The sequence below is a fragment of the Miniopterus schreibersii genome (assembly GCF_964146895.1).
Source record: "Miniopterus schreibersii genome assembly, chromosome: 20".
NCBI classification, from domain to species: Eukaryota; Metazoa; Chordata; class Mammalia; order Chiroptera; family Miniopteridae; genus Miniopterus; species Miniopterus schreibersii.
Window position 1 is genome coordinate 25,211,895 of NC_138122.1, and position 27,263 is coordinate 25,239,157.

The 27,263-nt window shown below is 49.4% G+C and overlaps 1 protein-coding gene across 2 annotated transcripts; it reads right to left on the bottom strand.

Annotated features, from left to right (window-relative positions):
* Window positions 1-205: 205 nt before the first annotated feature.
* Window positions 206-27,052, bottom strand: IFT81 (intraflagellar transport 81). 2 transcript variants are annotated; one of them, XM_081122993.1, is made up of 20 exons: window positions 26,948-27,011; window positions 26,121-26,176; window positions 25,782-25,940; window positions 25,140-25,243; window positions 24,497-24,677; window positions 23,961-24,050; window positions 23,573-23,638; window positions 23,164-23,274; window positions 22,161-22,245; window positions 20,175-20,338; window positions 18,851-18,946; window positions 17,398-17,544; window positions 11,738-11,887; window positions 9,602-9,730; window positions 8,585-8,674; window positions 6,750-6,836; window positions 5,818-5,889; window positions 5,655-5,740; window positions 3,528-3,573; window positions 206-1,662 (listed from the first exon to the last, which is right to left on the bottom strand). In XM_081122993.1, exons 3-20 carry the CDS (start codon window positions 25,923-25,925, stop codon window positions 1,483-1,485), a joined length of 2,028 nt encoding a protein of 675 aa, XP_080979119.1. In that variant the 5' UTR covers window positions 25,926-25,940; window positions 26,121-26,176; window positions 26,948-27,011; the 3' UTR covers window positions 206-1,482. The 2 variants fall into 2 exon arrangements, with proteins under 2 accessions (XP_080979119.1, XP_080979118.1); XM_081122992.1 differs by lacking the exon at window positions 26,121-26,176 and having other exon boundaries at window positions 26,948-27,052.
* Window positions 27,053-27,263: the final 211 nt, after the last annotated feature.

Here is a 27,263-nt window from a genome sequence, read left to right on the forward strand (position 1 = left end):
ATATCTGCCCAACTAAAAGGCTAAAGCAAGCTGAGGACCAGATGCAAACCCAATAACATCGAAATCTTTGTTTCTTAAAATTTGTTAAAATAAGTTTCCTTCCTCACTTTCCTGGTAAGTTCTTCTTGCGACAGCTTTTAGAACGACCAACAATCTCCATGCTAGTAAGCTTCTCTGATTACCAAGAAAGAAACTTTTTTTTTTTAATACGTCTTTATTGATTTCAGAGAGAGGAAGAGAGAGGGAGGGAGAGATATAGAAACACCAATGATGAGAGTCATTGATCGGCTGCTTCCTGCAGGCCCCCGCTGGGGATCGAGCCTGCAACCCGGGCCTCTGCCCTGCCCGGGAACGAACCGTGATCTCAACCGCTGAACCACGCTGGCCGGCCGGGCGAGAAAGAAGCTTTCAAACAAAACTTCTGAGTCGGACACACTTGGGAACAGATGCAGAGCCCTGATCGGCTCCGCATGTTTTGCACAGGGTGGGTACAATTTCTTCTTCATAATTTCCCCCAGGACAGTTAAAAAGGACCAACCCAAGATGGACATGCTAACAGTTTGAAATGTGAGTTTCTAAGTCTAAAGGAAAAACATTTTGAAAAGTATCTGAAAACTGAAATGAAGCAAAAGGTGGCATATAAATTAATATCTTCGAGGAAAAATCAGGCATCTTCAGGAACATTCACTGCTCAGCTGAAGCCGGGGTCGGAAGGCCACCGAAGTCCTGAATTTCACCTGGGACCCTGCGCTAACTTTTTAGCACGTGGTAACATCTATATCCTACAATAGTTTTTTTAATATTTAAAATAACAGTCCCCAAGACCTATGTACTATTTTAGATTTTTGATGAAAATAAGTGATAATCCTTAAATTGAATACATACTGTAACACAATAGTTACTTGAAAAATAAATGTTGACACAATGATATAATTTTAAAATAAAGAGCCATGATATGTACACCAAGTTTTATTTGCCTTTAAATAATACGGATAGAACAAATATGTTATTCAAAAGATTAAATTTTCTTGAATTTGACAGAAGAAAAAGAAATTGAAGTGAAACTGTAGGAATTGCTGAACTTCACATAAATGTTTCTTCAAAACAAGAGATATTAGTTCCTAAAAGATTCTTCTAAAGTTAAAAAAAGATTAAGAAAAACATTAAGCCATTGGGTCACCACATTTTTAAAAAACAACACGTTTCTTAACGGACATATGATTACATGACATACAGTGAACTTCGTCTCCCGTCTCATAAAACTCAGAAGACACCCTGATGTCTAAACTAATAAAAGCCTTTTTTTCGTTTTAAAAAAACTTTAAAACCGTAATCTGCCTTAACATTATTTTCCAAGAAAGCTTAATAGGGAGTGGCTAATCAGAAAGCAAAGTGTTGCACAAACCACTCTGGAGAAAATAAATGCGTGTGGGAGATGCTTGGAGGGAGTCGTGCCAACTAAGACCCCGCGAGGACGCGCGGTCAGAGCACCAGGCGGTCCTCTCCGCCCTCCTGAATTACCTGCCCGATGGAAGTCTGGTTTTGTTTCAGAAAGCACTGTTTCTTACATTCCATCAGCTGCTCGAAATCTCGCCACATTTTCACTTGTTTCATATTTGGACCGTGACTTTCTCGTACAGCTTTCTGTTTCTCCCGAAGTTTCTATTATTAAAAAAAAAATTGAGAGTAATGAAATCTCGGTTTCAGGGACTCACTTGTGTTGCTGCGATCAGAAGAGGAGGGTATGCTCTGTACAGGGGGCTCCTCTACGACGGGTGAAAACTAGGGTTATACAAGCTAAATAAATCTGTGATAGATGCAGGACAACCTGAAGTTAAAAACAAAAAACGAAACAAAACAGAAAAAATGTCAAAGGACAGGAGGGGAAATACAGGGATCAGGAAAGCGGAACAGAATCATGGTACGTTTGCAGAGTCAGAGGACCCGCGTTTCGACCTTGTCTTTGCCACAAGCTCTAAGAAAGACCCGTAATTCCTCTGAACTTTGCTAAATGTCGATTAAGGCTCTAAGAGGGGGTCCTTATAAAAGTATCTGCCTCAAAAGACTACTTTTTCACATGACAAGGACACAGATGCGTGACAGGCGCCCACGGCCGCGCTGCTGCGGTTAAAGGATGTTCTTCCCTGACGGCGTCTGCTCGGCGTCGGCCTCTGTTTGCGAGGCAGGAGGTCAAGCGATTTTTTTAAAGTGCGGCATTAAACAGGCCCAACTCCTCGCTGCAGTTGTTTTTGTTACTAGTAGCCAATACGGTTCCAGCTACTAAAACGTCTACTCGCTGACTCTAACATTATACACGGGAGTAAGACAATGTTTCAATAAACTGCAAAACTGTACTTTGGGTCAATGGTGTGACCAGCTGGGGAAGGTGGCTGAAAGGAGGGGGGCAGCACGGAGCCGAGGCAATGAGGCGAGAAAGGAAACGGGGCGCAGGGGAGACACACAGGGAGCAGTGCGCCGGGAGCACCCCGACACGGGGTGGGAGTCACCGGAGAGACAGGAGGGCGACAGGCTGCAGGGGCGTCCCCACCGCTCCCTCTTTGGGGACACAGCTGAGCTGACGTTGATCTGGGGGGCCAATGGGAAGGCTGGTGGTTGGTATTTGCCCAAATAAGAAGCTGAACTAAGCTGAGGACCAGATTCAAACACTTACTGAAGCTGCCTGCCAGCCAGGGCTAATGAAAGGAAGGGAAGAGCACGCAGCAGGAGGAGACAAAACGGAATTAAGGGACATTATTTAAGTACGACCAGCAAACGTTTGACACAACACCTGGCATGCGAGTGCATCTATGTAAGTCTCCGTTACAAAGTATCTTACCACAAATAGTTCTAGCTCACAAACTGAAAGAAGTGAGTCAGATCAAGAATTTTTAAAGTTCTGAGCATGATTTTAAGATTAAGTTGCTACTTAAACTGTAACTTTTCTTATATTATGGGAATAATTTCCTTGTCAAAAAATCCTAACCACCTATAAAAGTTATTTAAAGAACCAAAGAGGGGATGTGGGCACTTTGTCAGAAATACGAAATTTAATTTGCTTCACAACCACATGTGTCTGAACCCTTTAACCTACAAATACAAGTGACTTTAGTATATAATTAATTCATTAATTCTTTTGGTTAATCTTCATCTGAGGATATTTTTTCATTGATTTCTAGAGAGAAGGGAAGGGGGGGACAGAGAAGCATGGATGTGAGGGAGACTCATCGGCTGGTTGCCTCCCGCACGCGCCCCGGCAGCAGGTCGAACCCACGACCTGGGAGTGCGCCCGGCAGGATTTGAACCTGCAACCTTTCCGTCTACGGGAGAACGCGCCAACCACGCGAGCCGCAGCGGCCAGGGCTGGGCCCTCACGCTTATGAAACCAGCTCCTAAGGACGCACCTTCATCTTGGAAAACGATTAAGAAAGGTCCAGGGCCCCTCTGGAAACTGCTAAATAACTGACTCAGAACCATGCACTGCAAGCCGGAGTTAGACACATTTGAAAAAACAAATGAAACATTCTTACCTTTCCAAGGTTTTCCTGTTCAGCAATATTTTTCGTATACTGTTCCCTAGAAAGTCAACGTAGTAATTTAGTTTCAATTTACTTCAACCGACTTGATCACACAACTAAATTATAAATTAACACGTGTCTAAATATATTGAGCAGCCTAGTTGAGGGCGTGGGGGTCAGGAGGGAACCCGCGGTCACGGGCCCTCCTTCCTCCTCTAGTCAGCCTCAGACGCGAGCGAGACGCCAGCAGTTTAGCGCGCAGGCAGCCGGTGGGAGAACGCACGGCCTCGGGCCAAGTGCCGTCAGCCGGCTCCGCCGCACGCAGGGCGATGGGGGCAGCGTGCGGCTCTTGTGCACTAAGTATTTCTTTTATAATCTAATGAAACCTGCAAAAATATTATGTATTTTTAAAAGTATAATTACACTTCCTACTGTGTAAGACAAAAAGCGAGATTTAAAGTGTTGAGGACAAGGACTGAGGGCAGACAGAGACTTCGGACCTCAAACTTGGATGGAAAAGACGGTTTCTGTGTAAACTGCGAGCTTCGGAGACCGGGAGGAGGGCGAGGCCGGAGCGGGGCCGAGGTGGGGGGTTTGCGCAGGGCGAGAGAGTAACCCCGCCTCGATGAGCCTTCATCGGCTCCTAGATTCACGAGCCGCCGCGTCGGACTGGCCTGTCTGGCGCCCCGTGAACAGCAGCGGGGTGCCTGCGACATCTGGCCCACGAGAGCGCCTGGGTGAAGTTCAGGTCGCTTCAGAGCATTCATTTATTACCCGGGCCTGAGAAAGGTCCAAGCCGTTTTAGAATTTCCGCTCCTATTTTATCTAGAAGTCAACAGGCTCAAACCCTTTTCCCTTAACACTAATACGCATTTTAAACTGATTCGAGAGAGAACTGCGGAGCACCCGCTGGGTACCAGCGTGCCCTGGGGAGGCAAGCGGGACAGACCGTGGTCCTCACGCCCCAGGAGCCACGCTGGGCCACTGCCCACCCGCTGCGCACACCAGATTTAACTTCATCTCCGCGCCGCGCGTCGTTTGCCTCCTCGGACAGCGAGGAAGTGACTGGCGCGGGGTCACAGAGCTCGAGCCGGGAGAGCCGTGAGAAACCCGCCGCACAGCCCCGCTCTCGCCTACGAAACAAAGCTGCCGCCTCCTTAAACAAACAGGGCGGCTGAGGCTGGGAAAGGCTAGCTAACGGGTCTTTACCATGAGAGGGAATATCTGGTTAGAAAACTGGCCAGAAAACCAATAGTTCAGGAGCAACACTTCCTTCTTTATTACTTATATTGATAATTTTGGAAGAAATAGAACTTAATTTCTAACTTTATTTTTCAAGAACAAAGTTAACTTCTCACACTTGTGAAATATGAAATATTAGCATTGGCCATATAGATTTCTTTGAGCTAAGTTTACAGTCAATGAAAGAATCTGAGCAAGTACATTTAATATGTTTAATATGTTAGAGTATTAAAAAAATTTCTATTTATAGGATATCTTCAGTCTGGCCTGCGTTCCAGTGCATTATTTATAAAAGAAACTTAGTCTCTGCCAAGACACTCTCTGCCTCCGATTCCTTATTGGAACGTTAACGTACACGCCACTAACGCTCTCAGCTGCGATCCAGACTGAACGGGTCCTACGCTTTGAGTCTTACTGGATGCGAGAAGCAAGACACCGAGTGTGGTCGGGGCAAGGGAAGCGTATCTTGCTCAACGAGGGCCTCGGGTCACAGCTAGCAACTCGACGACCACGCATCTGGCCTACGACCGAGCGCTGCAGGCCCGGGTACGGAGAATCCCGTGTGAGGGCGGGTGGCACTGGCACCCCCTCCTCATCGGAAGGCGCCCGGCAGCCACAGGCGTCGGGCTGAAACGCAGCCACTGGCACCACACAGTCAGCAGGCGGGTGACCAGAGCCCCGGCCGCGGGGGACCCTAAAAACAGACAAACCTTAGTGCTTATCGAAAACCAACTGTCGAATTATACGTATTCCTCGGCGGGGAGGGTGGGAGTTATTGATCATGGGGACTATCAGGGATTACGAGAGGTCCTGTCCGGGCGACGGGAAAGTGGTAACGGCGGTGACGGTTGCAGGGCAACGTGAGCGACGCAACTGAGCCGCACCACAGCGACTTGCCTGATGGCCTTTCTCTTTTCCTGCTGATCGGAAGAGACGTAGGCCTTCATCTCGTCGGTCGCACGGTGCAGCTGCACTTGGAGACTCTAGGTGGAAAGGCCGGGTTTCAGGTCAAGCCCCTGATGCAGAAGCTCGGGCGGCTCCGACTCGCCTCCCCTCTTACCCGAATCATGCAGTTTGTGTAATGGTATTTGCTTTCTCCCTGGAGACACTCTTCTCGGAGCCCTCTGACCTCCTGCAACACACGGTTTCAGACGGGCAGCGTGGCCGAGAGAACGGGGAGGCCGGCCGGGTGTGCAACAAAGACCCCCCCCCCGCCCCCCCCGGCGCCCGCCCGCCGGTCACTCTAACAGGCCAGGCCGCCGTCTCCCAGAGACCGCGCATCGGGCCCTAGCCCCGCGCAGCTCCTCGCTTAGGAAGCGCCTAGTGTGCCCGGCTGCCAGGTGTGCGCACACAGGAGTGAACAAGCCCCTGCTCTCCCGAGAGGGGACCAGGCAGACGGGACACACACCGCAGGCCCCTGCCCACGGGGGAGGCGGGAAAGTGCGGCAGGAGGAGGTGGCCGGTGGCCGCCCGGGCAGCCTTGGGGGTCAGAGGACGGAGGCGACATTTAGGCTGAGGCCTGAGGGTGGAGAGGGGAGAGGAAAGCAGAGCTGGGGCAGAGCATCGGGGAGCAGGTGTGGCTGGAGCCCCGGGACCAGGGGCGGAGCCCCTGCAGGGGGGCTCCTGAGGCAGGTGGCGCCTGGCAGGCCGCAGTTTGGAAGCTGGGCTTTAACTAACTTGGGGGGCCGAGGCTTTACTCCGGCTCCTCTGGCTGCTCTTTGGAGAACCAACCACAGGAAGGGGAGGGGACGTGGGAGGGCAGGCGGCGGGTTCCGAGGGGACTCCAGGCGCCTCGATGGGGCCTGGGCTTGGCGGGACTGGTGCGGATGGAGAACTCGGGGTGCACATACCAAGTCGGGGGAGGTCGAGGCCTCTGGAGCTTGGGAGAGGCTCGGGATGAGGGAAAGGATCCAGGAGCCTTTGGCACTGGTGTGGTCACGTCTGCACTCAGGCAGCGTCTGCCCGGTCGCTAAAATGAAAACGGCTTCTCACCTGCTCTAACTTGGACCGGTTGCTTTCGAGGCCTGCGGCACAGCTGTCATACTGGGCTTTCTTTTCGTCACACTCCTGGGTTAGCTCCTGGTATTACAAGGGTAAAGTGAAGACAAGTGAAACCGTGAGAACAAAGCCTAAAATGCGGCTGGGACCCAGAGCGTGCCCGTGTTAGTCTTGTAACTGAACCTGAAGCTCCTTGGTGCACTTACGAGTTATTTATGCAACAATTAGACATTCGGGAATTACGACAGGTGGAGGTGCTGATAAAAACAATAGTTACCATGTACTGAGCTGAGTGCCAGGCTCTTGGTCAGGAGCCAGGGATACAACAGTGAACAAAACAGCCAAACCCTTCGCCTCAAGTAGTTTCCACAAGTAAACGGGCCGCTGGGGCTGCGACGGGCGACTCAGGAGCACCCGGGACGCTCACTGGACCTAACCCAGGCTTGGGGAGCAGTGGGGACAGCTTCCTAGAGAAAGTGATATCTAAATTGGGGTACGAGGCTTAGTAAGCAGCTACGGAGGTTCGGAAGAAGGAACGGTGTCTAGAGGCTGGAAGCTGAGGACAACTTGGCACGTGCACGTAGCTGACCACGCCGGGTGTCGAGAAGCGTGAGAAGAGGCTGAGACCTCGGCAGGGGCCTGATCAGGACTCTGCAAACCACGGCCGGGCGATTGAGCTGTACCCCTGATAGTAACGCAGCCTCACAGCAAGTCCTTTAGGTGCTAATCTCCCCACATCACGACTGGAGGAAGGTCAGGGGGCTAGTACCCGGCACAGACGATGCTGCCGGGAAGGTATCAGAGTTCAAACTCAGACTGTCTGAGTAGCTTCAAACCTTCTTCTAATGGGGTATTTTGAATTAGATAATCTGAAATCTACTACAGACACCTAGAAATGCTGAAAGTGCCTACAGATGCCTGGTAAGGTAGAGCAAACACCCCCTCAAGTCCAGAGCTGAAGGGAACCGGAGGCTCTCGCGGGTGACAGTCCCGCCCACTCTCACGGGGAGAAGGGGCCACAGAGGCCCGGGCCTCTCGATGGAATAAACATAGGTGAGCAGATGAAGCCTTTTTTGGGTGTGTGAGTCCGACGGCCAAACTGATCAGTAAATGCGCTGTACAAGTGCAGCAGAGGCGAATGGGAAAAAGGGGCCCGAGTTCGGGAACGTCTGGGGTTTGACTGACCGACCTGCAGGGTCGGGGAGCTCCCATGCTGGGACATTAACTCAGAACTAGCTCCCCGTTTGGGATACTCCTGAGACACCTGGCAGAACGACTGCAAAACCAGTCTGGAGGGACACACCCTCAGGAGACAAAACCTCAAGAGAAGCTCACAACCCAAGAGCATAAACACAGAGGGAAACAATCAATCCATTATGCGTGAGAATCGGCAGAAACGCAGACAGCAGGGCTCGCCCTCCAGAAACTCGGGATCCCAGAAATAACCTATTTAATAAGTGCGCTGAGAATAAATGAAAAAGTGAAAACAAGATTAAAACAGGGACCGTGAGCAGAAATAAAACAGAAATGAGCATAACTGTCACTGAAATGAGAAACCAAGGACCGGCATCAACATGAGATTGGACACAGCTCAGGAGAGAAAAGAAGGAACCAGAAAATAGAGCCGAGGAAAGCAAGGCGCGTAACCGGGGGAGAAACCTCGGCAGGTCACACCATGACCCTCTTCTGCAGAATCCTATCAATATACTAATAGTAATATTAACAGCGATTTGTTTCCTATAAGTGACCCAAGTAAAAGATTCAGGGTCCTAATGAGCACACCCAATGAGGTAAAACACTATGAGGACCGCAAAGTCAAATTCACTTACTTGGCATTTTTGACGCAGTTGCCGCAGCTCTTTTATGACGGGGGCCAGGGCAGACTTCTTTTCAGATACCAGTGAGTTCAGTTTTCTGACCTGTCATTTAAACAAAATACGTGACATCTAAAAAAAGAATTCGAAACGACAAAAATACCACGTGCATGACGATACTGACTGAAGCGTTACAGACGAGTGGAAAACTGTGAGTGACGTCAGTGCCAAACGGGGGGAGCGACTTGGCGACTCGATTCCTCGGTGCCGAGCGGTGCCTCCAACTGCCCAACACGTCACGCGTTAAGACTGCAAACGACTCGGGGAACTGTGTGTAATCTAACAACGATCGCCCAAAACAAACGAAAAGCTGCCTGCAGACGACGACCGCGTTGCCATGTAAAACAATATGTAATCGTGTGGTTACAGAGAATATATGTAAACACGGACGAAGTGATATTCAAGCTACTTAGTAACCCGAACGGCCTAAGTAATGGCCGTGCCGGTGGACACCAGCCACGGGGCGAAGGCGGTGTCGCAGGGCTCTGCTGTTTCAAACCCCGATCTTCTCAGGGGCTAGGCTGTGGCGAGATGCCGGGGGTTCTGGGCGGGTGGCCGGCGTGGGCAGGACGGGGGGGGGGCCTGAGCCCGGGCAGCAGCTACGCGCCCTCGGGGAAGGCAGGCAGGCGGGCGGTCAACACTGCAACGCCCCGACGCTGTGTCGGCACACGCTGGCCCCGCTGCGGCCCTGAATATGGAAAGATACTAAGGACGTACACAAATTTTTTATCTTAAATATGTCCTTAATGTTGCATACCTTTTACACACTTCAAAAGCCACAAAATGCATAAATTATTACACGTTCAACAACCTTACTAGGCTGCAAAAATTCAAGAGAGATTGAGAAAGACAGATGAAAAAGCAGAACAACACGCAGAAATGAAAATGAGTGTGTTTCACTGGAAACCGGACAAACATAAAAACACCTGCCTTCCAACCAACAGGAAGGAAGCCGCGCGGGCGGGCGCTCACCATTTCCGACATGTCGTCCAGCGTGCGCCCCTTCGCGTCGTCAACCTCGCTCTTCAGCGCGGACACCCTCTCCAGCTCTTCCTGGGTGTAGCTGTACCCAGATATACCCTTTTTATCCTCGATGGTTTGCTAAGAGTAAAGAGTGAAAACAGGGGTCAAAGCGGGGGGCCACAAACTGGGCGTGAAGGCCTTGCCCACGTAAGGAGCATACAGGCTTAATCCATAACAATAAAGCTGCAAGTAAAATTCATTAGCTCAGAATCGAAACGCACACTGTCTGCCGGCTGCAACAGGAATTACGTATCTTTATGTGTCATAAGCTCACACTCCGTTTGACTACCTTCAGGTGCAGAGGAGCTATTTCTGATGTTAGACTTTAAAACAGTGCCTTGTCCTCAGCGCAGACCCTAAAACACAGGGCGCACCCCGTAAATGCTTGGTGCACGAGTGACTTCTCCAGGGACCCAACCGCATCTGCCGCTGCTCGCTCACCCGGTACCTGTCACGTGCCCGAGTGCGCCGGCGCAGGTCTAGGCGGTGAGCGAAACGGGGAAATCCCCTCAGAGCCCACCGCCAGCGAAACGCGCTACGCGGGCGAGTGAAACCCGGCCCTGTGAGGGAGGGCGGGCTGGAAGCTCAAGTCGGGGTGGCTAGAGGCCTCCCTGAGAAGGCGGCACGGAGGAGCCCTGGAGGCGTGGGCGCCAGCCCCGCAGAGCCGGGAGCTCGGCCGGCGCGACGTGAGGCAGGAGCGCACTGCTCCGTCCACGAAACAGCGGCAGGCGGGGGAGCTGGCGACACAGCGAGGCAGGGGCGGGTGGGGAGGGACCACGGACTCGGCTGGTTTGCGGGACAGTCTCAGTTTACGTCTCTCGTCCTTTGCATCCTCAAAAGTGTCCTACTTTAGATGATAAATTACACTGTTACCTTATTTTTAGGCCAGTGAAAGAAGTTGGACTTATTTTAAATGAGATGGGAGGCTTGTTGGAGGGTTCAGAATAAAGGAATTTTTAAAAATTGATCTTAGAGGAAGGAAGGGGGAGAACAAAAGAAACATCAACGTGAGAGAGAAACACTGACGGGTTGCCTGCCACATACGCCCTGACGGGGGATCGAACCCACCACCTTCTGGTGTCAGTCAGCCTGTGTCACCGACCACCCAGGGCTTGGGTAACGGGCTCGTGAACAGAATGGCTGTGTTGGCAGAGACGGGGGTTAAGCGTGGGCTCGCTCTCACTAATGTCCATCTGGCCACTGCCACTGCCACGTGTCTGACCCGGCGGCAACAGGGGCCAATCCTGAGCTCTGGGTATGGGATCATCTACTTAGTGGCCATCTGATAACATCGGATCCTTCCTGCCCTGAAAGGACGTTTCACCCCACCGGCACTGGCCCACACTCTGGGCGAGGGTTTGCTTTCCTTGCCTCCAGGGCCCAGCCAGCTCCACCGCCCAGGGGCCCGGAGAGTCTGGTCTACAATGGGGAAGCCCACACATCACCTCAGGCCAAGGGGCCTACCCTGTGGCAAAGGACGTACAGTGGGGGGCACGTGACCGTGGGGTTCAGTCCCTGTACCACACACCACACCCTCCAGAAAGCCAACGGCCCGACAGACCACGGGCCGGACCCAGTGACGGGACCGCTAAGCGGCCTGGGAGGCCGAGGCCCCGGCTTCAGGATGAGTGCGTGGCTTACGCCAGCGCCCACGGCCGGTGCTGTGCTCCAAACAGACGGAGCAGGGGTCCTGAGGCCGCGGGGGGAGCGCGAGCGCGGCCCTCGCCAGGCTTCCGCCCATGCACTTGGGGAGCTGCGCCCCCTTCTCTGTTTCCAGAGCGGCACCTCCAGAGGCCTCCAGCCTTCTGCTCTGGCCACGGTGCTGTCACTTGGGCTCCTCATGCCAGTGGACAACAGGCAAAGAGAGTCATTATCCTGCAGGACATCGTAAGCTACTAACTACTCCCAACCAGCAAGCATCGGAGTGCTTCCTGCTACGTGGGAAATGAGCCAACCAGCGTACAGGGCAGCTCTGTAATAATCAGAGGAGACTACAGGTGTATGGCTTTTCCAGGGAAAACCACAGAGCCGTAACCCGCGCGCCCCCGGGCCTTGCACGCCCAGCGCTCCCGGGAGCGCGGTTACCAGCTGGCGCTGGATGTTCTCGTGGCGCTGCCTGAGGAGCTCCTCCGTCCTCTGCAGGAGCCCGAACTCGGCTTTAAACTCCGCTATTATCTGATGCTTCTTTTTGAAAACCGTGCTCTTGCTCCTCAGTTTACTGACGTATCGCTTGAACTGTAAAAGAGCAGAATACGTAGCTTAATGAGCAGAAAAGTCGTTACTAGCGCATTATAATCTCAGCGTATCAGAAACATTGTATTTTCTACTAACATGTGTCCCAAGTATATAATAATAACTTAGTTCTGTTACAAAACTTTAAAAGACTAAGCGCTCCGTTAGGATACTTTGTGTATGTTTTAGGTTTCTGGATCCATCTGAATATTGTAAATCCTTATGTAAAAGCTCTATTACTGCTGGTATTTTTCCTTTTAAAATTTTACAGCTAAGTCTAAGGTCAGTAATTCTAAATTTGTAAGGTAGTAAAAGAGGAAGTATAACATTTCTAAAATGTAGGTACTTTTTTTCCCTTAAGAGTTGATTCTTCCTGAGCATCCAAAGAATGCCCTTAAAAATAGTAAGATTAAAAATTCTCCACATAAAAATAACTTCTAATTCCTAGTTTAGACATCATTTTAAAGTTGACTTAAACTTTGGAAGAAATAAAGAACACGCTGTGTTTTAGAGGAAGGAAGTTCAAAATATTTTTCTGCCCAGGATTAAGCTGGTTTTAACATTAAGGAATCCGGCCCCCGCACAGCATATCACCCATGGCTGCCTTGCAGTACTGGCTTTAAAAATCTAAATCACACCAGTGCACCTAGAGCCTAATAAGGTGCACTTTTTCCTTTTAAAGAATAAATGTGTAAGCCTGACATAACCGCAGACTCAGAATCCCTGGAGTAACTATAATACGTTCTATTAAAAGTGTCCTGGGCAACGTGCCCGAGGTGGAATCAGCCTGCTCATCTGCCACCCTGTTATCTAGGCCAGCTTCCCCTGCTCCGTCTTGCTGGGCTCCAGAACTATTTTTAAAAGCTATAAATGTTTTTGGTGAAAGAACAAACCCACCAATTACTCAATGTGCTCTCTGCTGATTGGTTATTGTTTGACGTTCGGTGGACTAACTATTTAAGGGAAGGGTGGCCGGGGTCAGATTAATCACGGTCCCACACAATAAAGCGACAGGTGGCCATCAAAGCATCCTAAGGGCCCTACTACCCCGAATGGGCCAGGGGAAGGAAAACGCACAGTCAGTGTTTTTCTTCCATTTGTGGTTTCTCTGTTAAAAAGGAGAAGACAGTCGCTTTAGGCTAAGCCCTGGTCACCAAACCAAGACTCAGAACCTAAGGCAACCACAGCTGCGGCCTCTCCTAAACCAGTCCGTCAGGAATTACCTGGTCAGCGCCAGCGAGGTAACCTGCCTGACAGACCCCCGACCCCGTCCCCTAGAGGAAGGTGACCTTGCCACGACCGATCCACTCGTAGCTTCTCTGTCCAGCCCCCTCCTGCCGTAAGTCCTCCGTTCTGTAGAGCCCCTCAGAGCCCCTCTCTCTCCGCTAAGTGGGGCACTGCCTGATGCAGGGAGAGCTGAGCAAAGCCAGTAGGAGTTTTCAAAAAAATTTACTCAGTTGAATTTTGTTGTTTTGTTTTTTTAACACTTTTATCATTTGGATTTCAGGTTATTTCTAGAATTTTCAAATTATAAAAATAGAACCATGATGAACATATTGAATATAAATCTTTAGACACATTCTTAATAATTTCTACAGGACACATTTCCAGAAATGGGAGAGAATTAAGGAATAAAAATAGCTGCTGTGTTGGGCAGTTAGGGTTATGAGTGAATTAGCTGAGATTTCTTTCTTTTTAAAAAATTTTTATTTATTGATGTTGGAGAGAGAGAGAAACATCGGTTTGCTGTTCCGCCTACCCAGGCACGCACTGGCTGATTCCTTATGTGCCTGGACCCGGATCAAACCCACAGTCTTGGACAAGCTCCAACCAACTGAGCAACCCGGCCAGGGCAAGATTTATTTATTTATTATTTATTTACTTAATATTTTAAATATATATATCTTTATTGATTTCAGAGAGAGGAAGGGAGAGGGAGGGAGGGAGAGAGAAACATTAATGATGAGGGTCCTTGACCAGCTGCCTCCTGCAGGCCCCCTGCCGAGGATCGAGCCCGAAACCTGACCCGGAGTTAAACCGTGATCTCCAGGATCATAGGCCGATGCTCAACTGCTCAGCCACGCCAGTCAGGCTAGTTCTTAATTATTTAAAAAATTTAAAAATATTTTTAAAGGAGCTCTGGCATAAGAGATACGCAGCGAATCCCTGGAATACCGAGGAGAGGCTTTCTACAGTGGCAATAGCAGCAGGCCAATCAGACAGCCTGTCACTAAGCCGAGCGATGAAGCCTGTCACCGTGCAGGAAGGCCCATCGGAGCAGCTTCACTAACCGTTTGGACCAACACACATTTGTAACCTAAACGTGTCCTTTATGAAAGAGCAGCCATCACCTCAGACGCTGAGGTCAGTGAGATGACTGCTTTACACGCGGCGCTGGCTTCAGCCTTGGGCCCCTTTGTGATCAGAACGAAATCTGATCCATGTGATATGTTAGGACCTTACACAGGAACGACCAAACTTGAGCTAGCTTTTTAAATGGACCGGCAGCTTATTTCCCTAAGTATGTGCCCATTTAAATGCTTGTAAAGCTTATCTGGAGCTCAAGCCTATTACTGGATTCCAGGCACCACTCTGGATGTTTACGTGGAAACAGGAATCTCCGCTCCTGCTGCAAACTTTCCACCCCAGTGTCTGGCAGGACAACTGTGTCCGCAGTAATGCGCTGTGGGGACTTTACAAGACAGCCGTGTAATAAGTTCTTTATATTGGCAAGAACCACTGAGGACTTAAAAAAAGCACCATTTTTCCTTTTACAGAGAAGGAAACCTAGAGAGAAATCAGTGCAGTTCGCCAGGGCCCCGCGAATCAGGAGAGGGTTAGAACGAGCACTCTGCCCTTGAACCCTGCCAGTCCAAGAGCAGCGCTGTTTTCCATCGCTTAATTAAATCTCATCTTTTCCAGTTATTTCATGAAATGATTTTTAAGCGTAGCAAACCACAAAAATAGGCTCCAGGGAGTAGGTGGAGGGTAAAATAACACCAGCAGCTCAAGAGGAGCACGACTACCCCCAACGGCCAATTTTCTCGCCCATTTGTCAGCCCGTGTTCTGCCTACACTCAGCCTTGCGGAGAACCTGGAAGGCCACCTTCCACGTCACGCTCCATGTCACAGGTCACTTGGCTTCCCTGACATCTGGTCTCAGGGCTGCTACTTGCTTTCAGGCAAGAAAAAAACGTTTCCAAGCCACCTTTGTTTTCTGCTAAATTGGCAATCTCTTCAAATCGCCCACCCTAACTCGTGCCATTCATCTAAACACACATACAAATACCCTTCTAACCTTTACCAACCTGTTAGTATTACGTTTGTAACTTTAAATTAGGAGATCTCCCCAAGCCAAGCGTAAACAATGAAATTGCCTCCATATGGTAGCGGGGAGTTAACTGCTAATTCTTTTGAGAGAGTTTAGAATAAGCAATATGATATATGCTGGTAGAAAATCGTTTTAATAGAAACGGTGGTACAGGGACACCCGTCTGTGAAGCAGTTAATCAACCAGCCAAGGTCTCCGCGCTTCTGTTATAAATCAATTCTCCGCCGCACAGCTGTTACCGCATCTCCAATGGGGTTTTCAATAGCTGTTCAAGCCGTTAGCTCTCACAGACAAATTTCTATGAAAAGTTTCCAAATTTGGGGCTAGAACTGTGGAATTACCTAGATTGCGTACTTAATAAATATACTCCTTCTATTACAGTGAATTGAGCCAAGTATATTGATTCTGTTTTGTTCCAGCTCTTGGGAAATTGTAGGGGCCTCAGGTCCTGCTGTGAACCCTGAAGAGCATAACGGGATTTGAAAGGCTCTAAAAATACCCGAGGTTGGCCTCGGCTCCCTCGGAGGGCGATGATTCAATTACAAGTGTCAGAATTTGATGCCTAATTTTTCGGGATCTGACAGCCAAAGTAAATCCTGCCAGGATCCCCTTATCTTCACTATGCTTCTCTTTGAAGTACTGAAAGAAGATTTCATAATCTTTGCAATTTAGCTCTAGGATTTCTGTCGGTAGCTGCAGAACGAGCTGGCTGGGCCTTTCTAAAGCTGCTTATAACTGTTATTTGACCAAGCACGTTTTTAAGTCGCTACGGAGGGCAAAGAGGCTGAGCTGTAGTGGTTAGGGGAGAACACAGTGGACTCTACGCCTCGCACCATAAACCGGGGGAGGCCTTTCAGTGCATGAGGCGTCCATGGGACCTTAACCAGGGGCTCGTTTGTTGCTATAAAGAAGCTCAGACCCGAAAGCTGTGCATTCATTCGAGTGACAGCTCGGAAGGGTACTAGCCCTGCCTCCCCGGGGCTGACTGTTTCCTTTCTGACGCAGGCAGAGATTCGGGGAGACCAAGGTGAGCACGACAGTCAAGATCAGCAGCGATGCGGCGCCACCACAAGAGCTCGGACGACGCAGCGGCCGAGCCACCCAGCCCGGGCTGCGGCCAGGTGTTTGAAAATTACTTTGTCTATACAATGAGTCAACAACTATGGTCGGGATGAAAAGTTACGTAAAATAACTTTTATCAGCTGCAGTGCCAAGATATTTTTAACACTATCATCTTCCTAATGAAGAGATAAATCTGTGTTAGATTACACACTTCCATTTGGGTTTTCTGCCCATTTACCAAGTGCCTGCCACAGACCAGCTAGTGAGTAAATGGTGCTGAGCCCGAGACAGGCCCCGTGGCCATGCAGCCGACCGGTTTCTTAGGGAGGCGGAAACTGCGCGGCGACCTTAAGTGCGCTGTTTCCACACACGTAAATACGTCTCGGGGTGCTGAGTGCGAGCTGGGAGATAATAACAGGGTGCGCGTCCTGGAAGAGAGGTTACTTAAGCTCCTTCTGTTATCTTAAAAATACCAAACCAACCACAGCAGCCTTCTATTGACAGCTCAGCGTCATAACCACGCATTAGGTGCCATGCTACGTGCCATCTCCTCTCACACTGAACCTGCATAAAGTGAGGCATTTCTATGCAAAGATTTTTAAAACATTCCAAGTTATGGAAAACTGAGGTCACTTAATGTTAAAATCATGTCCCAATATTTGAAGTTATCATAACTTGGGATACAGCAGTAATTTGCACTTTAAGTATATGCAGTTTATTGTATGTTAATTATATCTCAATAAAGCTATTTGGGGGAAGAAAACCCTCTGTGGCCAGCGTGGCTCCGTGGTCAGAGGGTCTCGAGTCCGACACCCAGGCAAGGGCATGTGCCTGGGTTGCGGGTCCCGTCAGGTCTCATCCCTGCTCCCGCTGGGGTGCGTGTGGGAGGCAAGCGGTTGGCATGTCTGTTGCTTCTCTCCCCCCCCCCACTCTTTCTAAAATCAATGGAAAAAATATCCTCGCTCCTCAGGTGACGATTAATAAATAAAATAATGAAATAAAATAAAATAAAATAGATTAACTTCCCATTATTGACATTCAAAATAAAAAAGGCAAAAACATTACTGGTTTCAAACAGAAATGATACTGGGCCCCTGCCCCGTGAGAGGCCTCAACTCGCCTCGTCTCCCTTCAGGACTTCGGTGCCATCAAGCTCCCGGGCCTGGTCCGTCTTCGCGGACACCTCCCGCTCCAGGCTGGCTAGCTTCTCCTTTGTCTCCTGGAGTTCCTCCGCTTTGGCTTCTTTTTTACGAGAAATGATGGACGCCTAATAGAGGATTAAGTATAAATGTAAAATAAAACATCTACCATCAACGTTCTATTAAACTGTGAAACCACCTATTTCTTAGAGTTTACCGAGCTAAAATTTCAATGGGAGCACGCCCACTAGGGTGGCTGTGGTAAAAAAGACAGACGGCAGCAAGTGCTGGCGAGGAAGCGGACACACCAGGACCTTCACGCAGTGTTGGTGGGAATGTCCGACGGTGCAGCCGCTTCGGAAAGCAGTCTGGCATTTCCTCAGAGTGTTAAATACAGAATTATCACGTGAGCCCGCAATGCCTCTCCCAGGAATATACCCAAGAGGAAGGAAAACACATTTCCACACAAAAACCTGTACGGAAACGTTCACGGCTGCATTATTTATAATAGCCAGGAAGTGGGGAAACCAGATGCCCATCGACTGAGGGGTAAACCGCGTGTGAAAAGGCCCACGCGATGGAATTCTCCCAGTGGCAAAAGGGACCAGGCGGAGGCACAGCCGCAACGCGGGCGGCCGGGAGGGCCAGCAGGGCGCATGGTACGCTCTGCAACTACTCTCCGAGAGCCTTTATTTTTAGTGATGCATCCTGAAGTGCTTATAGATGAGGTGATACGCAGCCCGCTGGGCTGGGGCTACGCGTGGCACCGGGAGCCGTGCCGGCCGTGCCTCAGGGACACGGGAGCGTTTACTGAACTGTCTCCTCTACCCTGGCGCACGGCTGACACTTTCCATTATAAAAAGGTCTTTAAAAATTCCACCACCTGCGAGTAACGCCCTGCTGTGCGGCCCAGTGTTTCTGAGCTTACAGGGTGCTCTGAAGGCCTGCCTGGGCTCCCTCCGAGAAGCCACGGCCTCCCCCCGCACCTCTGGTCTGGAAGCACAGCAACCCCCACACCCTCAGCACCTACTGGTTCAGAGAAGACGACCGGGACTTAGCACCAAAATATAATTAATCCTATTCTTGCAAACTAACTTGAAGCTCGAAACAGTACATTGCCTTTAGTTCATTACAGATTATAAACAGCATATTATGTATTTATTTACCACGTAAGGTGACCTTCCATTTAAACCACCGAAGTCCACTCCGGCAGATACGAGCTCACAGGGCCCCTCCCACAGCTGGCGGGCGGAGGGGACTGAGCGTTATCGGGGGTGCTGCGCCTCAAACTGGAGCGCGCGCCCTTTGTGGCTTTTTCCCTAACCCCTCGCCACGGTCTGGAGACGGGCAAGGGCAGGACCTGACCGCTTCCGTCCCCCCGCGTCGGCGCCGCGGCCGGGGCCTGAGGGCGCCCGGAGCTCCGAGGGCTCTCACCTGCTGCCTGTAAAGGGACAGCTTGCCCTCCATGGGCTCGTTTCTCAACATTTTCTTTTCGATCAGCTGATTGATCTGTGCGTTTACTTCATTTATCTAAAACAGTACGAACAGAAAAGGTCAAACGTCTCCCTGCGATTACGTAAAGCAAGGCCGCCTGGCCAGGCCGAGCTTCGGGTTCGCAGTCCGTCCTCGGTGACCTGGCGGAGGAAGGGCCCCGCTCGTGTCCCGAGTGGCCGTCTGATGGCTCTGAGACATAACTACCACTTCATCGCTCATGGTAAACATTCACACAATAGTATTACTTATGTGGATTAAACCATCATGTCTAAATTACCCTGAGGCACTCAGCGTGAAACATTTACACGTTTTTATCAAAAAGGCAATTTCTTCAAACCCAAAATTATCCCCTCGCCTAGGCGTGACTTTCGAGTCACTGTCACGATAAAGCAAATCCAGACGGACAGTCCGTGGGGATTTACGTAAGGAATTCACGGACCCGGCTGAGCGCTGACGTGGAAGACATCCAAACCCCCCTGCTCCAGTCGTCAGTGGTCATTAATCTAAACCTTTCCCCATGCAATATAGTCCCTCAACAAATAAAATAGAAAACTGCGTGGCTTTTAGTAGGCCTGTCCTTTGAAAAGACTAGAGTTATCCTGTCAATTCTACGGCATTAAATTCGAGCAAAACCTGACTTGGACATCTAATTTCTGTAAGTAAGTTAAGAGAATAAAATGACCGGGGTTGTGTTTTTACTTGTGAAAGCTACTAAGCACATTAAAGGGTCAGCACGTCAAAGCTGCTTAATTTTCATGATATTTGTTATTTTTTAAAAACACACAGCTGATTAGTGTTTTGTTTCTAGGGAGCAAAAGTGCTATAACATGATACCAGGTTTCATGGAACATTACGAGAAAGCTTAGTGATTCCAAAGCTGGCATAAAAGGCTACTAAATACATTAGCTTTAAATATAAAATTGCTATAATAATATTCCTGGAAATAAAAATAATATTTAAAATCTGCCACCTAGTTACTATAAATGTTCTTCTACTTTAGCCAGTTACATATTATGAAGACATGGCCCTGTGCATCTAACCTCCGCACTAACTTTATGTACAAGTCACTGAGCTCCCTGATCAGCCGACCAGGTTTTCCCAGCACCGCGCACCCGGAGCAACAGCATCACAGGCTCGAATCCCGGGGAGGGCAGCTCCTCGCAGGCCATCGGCCCCTCGCAAAGGCTGACGGGCCACGAGCGGAACGCGAGAGGGAGCAGGTCACATGGTTTCCTTGGAAACTGAAAAGATGACTGTCACTTACTTTGGATTCCAGCTCAAGAAGGTCAGAGGGGCCCATCGCAGGCTCTGACACCACTTTCTGTAAGAAGTGCAGTTCCTTCCTCTTGTTCTCTAATTCTTTAGGGAACTTTTCCGTCACCATATATGAATTAAACTTCATCTCCTCCTCTAGTCTCTTCAGTAAACCTTTGAAAATAAAACGAATGACTGTTCAGCCAAGGGAACAGGTAAGCGACACTCTTACACTTTAAAATACAAGGCCTGTGCAGGGGGCACACCTGTCAAAACGCCTGCGCCTGCCTGCGTAGCGCCCACTGCGCCCGCCTGTGTAGCGCCACGTCTGCGTCTAACATCAAACACAGACCACACGGGGCCGGCCGCCGAGGCCTTCTGATGGTAATTAGAATGATAACGAAAAAGGACCATTTCCATAGAAGAAATGCTGAAATATTTACAGGAAAAGTAACATCATGATCTTTCCAAATTACCACCTAAGACCTGGCCGGTCTGCATACACCAAGGTTGCGGGTTCGATCCCGGTCAAGGTGCATTCGAGAACCAACCAGTAACGCATAAATAAGCGGGACAAGTCGATGCCTCTCTGTCTCTCTCCCCCTTCCTCTGTCTCTCTAAAAACCAATTAACCCCCCCCCCCAAATTACCAACTAATTCTTTTATACTCCATAATATGCAAAAATAACATTTGTAAAAAAAAAAAAAAAGCCAGACGTAGCATGGAGCATACAGAGAGTAATGTCGAGAGGACCGGGTGCAGCAGGAGGGCCGCTCTGCAGAGCACAGGCTTTCCGGCCGCTTCGCTGCACATCTGAAGCTGGCACCGAATGGTACTGAATGCAAACCGTGATCGGGAAGGAAAAGGTAAGAAAAGAGCCAGATACATTGTCGGGTCACATTTTGCATTCTAAGTACAAACCCAAGAGCCAAACGTCAGCACATGTGACATCCGGGTTCTCCCTTCTCTCTGCGGCCATTCATTCTTTTTCTTTTGCAATTTATAGCCCTGTCTACTCCCGCACAAGCGGTGATACGTTATGGTCTGTCAGCTTCGCAGCCACGGGGGCATCGCTGAAAGCGCACATTAAAACCCGAGAAAGAAAGTATCTACATTCATAAATGTTTTCAGTTTTCCATGTTTGGTAGTTTTGATTTTGTAAAGTATCAGTTTACAGTTAAGTGGCGACTTAAATTACATTTTTAAGATTTAATAGTTTTCTTATTTTGGCAGAGTGCACAAATATACACACACAGGTCCTCAGTGAATAATGGTTTTGTTATAAATTCCCAGCCTGGAGAGCTTTTAAAAGTTTGTTTCAGGTCTTTCCATTACACAGTTACAAACGCTGGCTTGAGTGTTTAAAACATTGGATTTCCGGTGTAAGTAACCTACCCACGTAGACTGCATAACAAACCTGGCCTAAAACCTTAAAAGCATTTTTAGCTCTGTTGTGCTAACCATATACTGACATGTAAAAACTTATTAATGGCACATTCACGAGTTTTCCAGTCATCCCTACAATTTCCCCCCGTTTTAGGGACCGGGAAAGAGAGGGAAGAGCCAGTGCTGAGTGAATCACGCTATAGTTATGCAGTCATTGCCACGTGGTTTCTGATTAAACCTACTTCCTGCCTCTCGGGCTATCAGAGGATTAGTTTTTCTGTCTTCAAGCTCTTACACATACTGCATGCAATCCGAGATGTGAGGAATCAAAGTCTGAAATCTTTTAAAAGATCTAAAATTCTTAAATATTATTTTCCCTATGTAAAAAAAAAAGTTTCTGATTCTAGAAAACACAAGCGAACCCACAGTGACAGGAAGCAGAGCGAGGGCCGCCGACAGGTGCGCGCCAGGCCCCTCCGCCACCCCGGGGAGCCGCGCCTGGAGCTGAGGCCGCGCGCTGACAGCTCCCGTTAGTTGGCTGCTTTAAGGACGGCTGCTGACTTAAACTCATTCTCTGATCGCCTGTGTCGTGGGACAGTCCCCACTTACTCTCGGGCCTGGCGTCCGCTGCCGCGTGGCGCATGCTTTTCAGCTGGTTCTGGACTCTTTGCAGCCTCTGCACTGCGTGGAACAGCTTGGAAAGGGAAGCGGACCGTTACTTGCTTAGTCGGCTGAAACCTGCCGCTCAGAGAGACAAGGAAAATTCAAGTATCCCATAATTCCCGTGATCTAAATGGAACAAATCATCAGAACGAAGAAAACTGCTGTTAAGTCCCAAGTGTAAATGGCTCCCTCAGTACCCTTTCATGTAAAACTTAAAAAAAAAAAAAAAGAGCTTTCAAAAACCGAAAAGAAATTATTTGAATTTGGTGGTTAAGAAAAAGTATTTGTTAAAGAAATATATATACCCAGCCTTTCTTGTTATAACATGGCTTTCTTAACTTTAAGGACTGCAAGCTTTCTCACAATGAGGCCTCAGAAGCTGACGCCCAGGAACCACGCGGCCGGCACCGCCTGCTGCCCGGAACGGCGGGGAGCCCGGCGAGGTCTGAGCGAGCGCGCCCCTCCACGGCCAGTTAGAAGGAAATGCAGCCGATTTGAACTAGATTTTACTGTAGAAAAGTCCACTCCGTTTTAAGAATAACTTTTAACAGAATAAAACTAACGTTTTTCTGGCCAAATTCTTTTTTCTTTAAGGCAAAGTCTAAAAATGTGGGCTGCGGGTGTTCCTGAGCCCCCGCGTGACCTGCTGACGTGCCCGCGGCAGAGCGCAGAGGACGCTGATCGCGAGCGGAGGGTGTTATCACGGCCCGGGATCTCCAGACGCCCCGGAGGCGCCAGGAGCCTTGTCAACAGCTAACTAAGGCTACAGGGAGTGCCCGCGATGCCGGCGCCGGGTCAGCGCAGCCCGCGGGCGGGCCCACGGGTGGCATCGCTGCGGCCCTGGCGGGTCCCCGCCGCGCCCTCAAAGGGACCGCGAACGTCCCGGCGTCGGAGCCGGCGCGAGGAGCTGCTGCCCTCGTCCCAGGAACGCAAACTGTCGCGCGGATACCTGGTTCTTCTGCTCCTGCTTCTGCTGCGCGAGAAAGCCTTCCCGCTCCTTTTCCACGCGCAGCTGCCTCGCGGTTTGGAGCATGCGCTGGTGACTCTGGACCGTCTCCACCTGGAGCGCGGGAAGCGGCGCAGGCAGCCGTCAGCTCCAAGGAAGCGACGGCGTCCGCGGCTGAGCCCGCTCAGCCTCTGCGCTGTAAACAGTGCTCCCTAGAGGCCGCGAGGCGCCGGACCCAGGTCCCGGCAGGCGTTGGGCGGGGGCCTGGGGGATTCCCTGCCGGCCAGTGGGCCAGTGCCATCCGAGTCCCTCCTCGAGGCACCCACCCGGCCTAATCTCTGCTTGCATTCCTAAGTCCTGGCGAGTGCCTGGCACTTGGGGCCAGAGCCCGCGGTGCTAATCCCGGCCTTACCCGCTTCTTCAGCCGCTCCACTCTCTTCACGAGCTGCTCCTTCTCCCCCTCCATGGCGCTGATATCCTAAAAGGCAGTCAGGGAGGCGCTGGAACAGAAAGCATTCTCGGCGGGCTCAGGGGAGGTTTCCACAGGATCGTGCGTCTGTTGATGTATCACTTACAGCCGGAGCGTGAAGGAACAAGGACCCTGGGGGGGGGGGGACATTTCTACCCCCCACACCCCCAGTAATTTATTTGGCAGCTTGGGGTCCATCTAGAGAAAACCTGCCTTTTGCCATCACTGGTTTCCATTCAGTCTTAAGACTCATACCAAATTAACTAAAGACAAAAATAGTGCACCTAACATTATTCAAATAAAAAATGCGGTTATAGTTCCTTTTCTTTACCCTTCTGATTTCTGCTGTAGAAAATCCAGAGGACTTAAGCTGCTCACAGTCCTTATGCAGTGTTTTAAAGGCCTCCATCAACTCTTCATACTAAAAGAACAAGTTAAAAAGTTATGAGCTAACCACTGGACCCAGTGGGCTTTTCCTGGTCAGGTGTGATGATGACGACAGGCCCTTTCTCTCTGACTGGGTGACAAATTGTATAGCCACCTACCTGACTAGCACAGCGCCCTGCCGTCCCAAGCCCAGGACCCAACCTACCCACAACTCTTACATAATAAGTTATGCTAAAATCATTAATTTCAGGGTTTTCTTTTCCTATCCACACACCCCTGTCACTGAATTGATATCTGTGTGGAAATGTCCCTATTTTAATACATGGTCGCAGTTGAACACTAACTGAGAACTGTTTTCCCTTTTGGTGTCACCTGAAAACACAGAGACAGCAAGTAACCCAGGGGTGAATACATGCTTGAACCGGTGCACCTTGAAACCCATTACAGATAGTTTTAAAACACTATTTATGGATCGAATACCTGTTTATTGGTATCAGCCACAGTTTCATCCTGAAGAAACTCACTTGGTACCTCCAATTTTATTAAGAAACGAGCTAAATATGCCCTTTTTTTCAGTTCATTAGTCCTCTGAAGCAGCCAGTGGAGCACAGGGTAAATTACAGGTTTACTTCCAATCACCAGACCCTGCCGAAAGGTACTCCTATAAAAAGAACACACACACACACACACACACACACACACACACACACAGGATTAGAAGTAAACCTTGAAAAGTTACAACATTTACTCAAAATCTGATTGACAATGTCCTGATTGCTTTCCAGGACAATTAAAAAAAGAAAAAAACCAAGGCTATTCTAATGTCAGTCTGCACATTAACAATAAAAATAAAACTAGGGCCCTGGCCAGTATGGCTCAGTTGGTTGAGGTCATCAAGTGCACTGAAAAGTCATCAGTTCGATTCCCGTCAGGGCACATGCACAGGTTGCAGGCTCAGTCCCCAGGTGGGGTGGGTCCTGGGGCAACCAGTTGATGTTTCACTACCACATGGATGTGTGTGTGTCTCTCCCTCTCCCTTCTCTCTCTCTAAAAAAAAATCAATAAAACATTTTTTTTTTTTTTAATTTTTTTTTTTTAAAGCAACACACAATCAGATTCTTACATGTCTGTGGCATTTCCTGGAGGCTTGTACTTGAGGATACCAAGAAGGCTCAACATCCGTTTGGCTGTATGCTCTGGCATCTCCTCTCTGATATCAACAACTTGCTAACAAATAAAGAAATAGAAAAAAAAAAATGTTATTGTTGTAAATCTAACAAAGAACAATATTGAAACTCACTTATGAAATTGTTCTGCTAGAGCGCCACAGGCACAATGGTCTCTTAATAGAACAGACTAAGTATGGAGGTTGCCAGGTTCCAAGTCAGGGTGCACACAAGTCAGGTCAGGATTCACATTAAGAATGTCAAGCCTAAAAAAAAGTCTCCAGTGCAGAGACATGAGCTAACTTGCAACACAATAAAACCTTTTGTAAAAGCGTTTTTATTCCTGGACCAAGTCTACTTATGTTTGGAAGTAGAGAAATATTTCCTAAATAAGATACAAGTAGACAATTTAATTTTTGAGCTAATAGAGAAAACTTAGAGATCATTTGCCATTACTTTACAAGCATAAGGTCTGGAAAATAAGGCCTCTGGAAAATAAAGTCCAGAGAGGTTAAGTAATGTGCCCAAGACGGGTACTGAGAGGCAGAAACTGGCCTTCCTGCCACCCTTTTCACCACAGGGGAAGAGAGAACTCTTACCTTTGGGTCAATCTCAGCCAGAACATCATTGAGAACTTGTAATAGTTGCATTGGCTCCAGGGAATCAAATGTGATTAAATTATAGTTCTTCCTAAAAGGCTCCTTATTGAGATTGTCCACAATGAATTTGATTTGGTCACTCATAATGAGGTCTTATAACTAGAGTAAAAATAAGAGAAAAAAAATTCCTCACTACTGATAACAAAAATTCGGGGGGGGGGGGGAGGGAATCAGTATTAAGATCGATCACAGGAAGTAGGCATGAAAAGTATCATTCTACATGGAAAAAGAGTTATTTTGTTGCAAGAAATCAGAGTGTGAAAATGCTACAGTACACACGGTTACTATGTAACGCCCAGGGTTCTTGCATATGCATCTTGTGCGACAGCAGTCATCTGCATTAACATGGACAAAATGAAAAAAAAAATTTTTTTAAATCCCACCTACATTAACATCTCTCCCCTTCGGCTCCACAACTTCTACCCAGGGGTTAAAAAACTTGTTAGACGGCACGCATCTCTCTAATGTTTAAAACTTAGTAGCCCCTGCTTAAAAATTGGGAGGCAATTTTTGCATTAAAAATCCAGATTTCCAGCCTCTCTTGAAAATCATTTTGGGCAGCCCTGGCCCCACATCTTTGCATCCACACCCGGTTGAAGCCGAGGAGAGGCTGTTAAATGAAAACAAAATGTATTTTAATACGCAGCTGCCTTTATAGCCATGCAAAGTGTGTGTGTACATTTTTGGGGGACACCCTGTATGTTTAATATTCAATGATTTCGAAATTGAATATAGAATATTTATTATTTTTCCTTTTAAAAAAAACACAAAAAAACTAAACTAAACTAAACTAAAACGTCACCCAAACCAGGCCGAGCGTTGATCCGGCGCAGCTCGGGGCAGGGCAACCTCGCAGGGTCCCCCAAAACAGCGTCCCCACCACCCCGGGGCGGGGCTCGGGAGCGGGGACGGGGTGGGGGGGCCCCGACATCCGACCCAGGCCCCTCGGGGCTCCCCGTTGGGGAGGCGGCCTGGACCCCGATCACTGCGGGGACCCCTCCAGAGGCCGCACTGGGGAAGGGGATGATGGGGGGGCGGCGGGGGGAGCAGTTTTCGCCCATCTTGGGGGTTCGGGGAAGTTTCCGACCGCGGATCGGCGAGGTTACCTCAAATTCTCGGCGCGAAACCACTTTCCCCCGCCCCCACGAGGTATCCGGGCTCGCGGGTTCCTAGAGACGAGCGCCTTGGCAACGGTTGCTAGGCCGTGGTTTACGTCACTTCCGGCGGGAGGCCCGGCGCGCTTCCGGGGGCGGGGCTCCAGGCGGGAGCGCTGCAGCTGGGCGGGGAGGGCGCAGGGGCGGCGCCCACGTGCGGAGCCGGTCCCGGGTCCGAGCGGCGGCGGGGTTGGGGCCCCGGGCGGCGTGCGGCGTGCGGTTTGCAGAATTAACTCTGTGCATCCGCCAGGCCTCAGTGATGCGCTCT

Coding starts and splice junctions, on each gene's coding strand:
- IFT81 (XM_081122992.1), bottom strand. CDS start 25,925: ATGAGTGACCAAATCAAATTCATTGTGGACAATCTCAATAAGGAGCCT. Junction 24,051..24,496: donor TGGCTGATACCAATAAACAG/GTATTCGATCCA, acceptor TTGTTCTTTTAG/TATGAAGAGTTGATGGAGGC. Junction 11,888..17,397: donor AAGTCCTGAAGGGAGACGAG/GCGAGTTGAGGC, acceptor GCTCTTTTACAG/TTCAAGCGATACGTCAGTAA.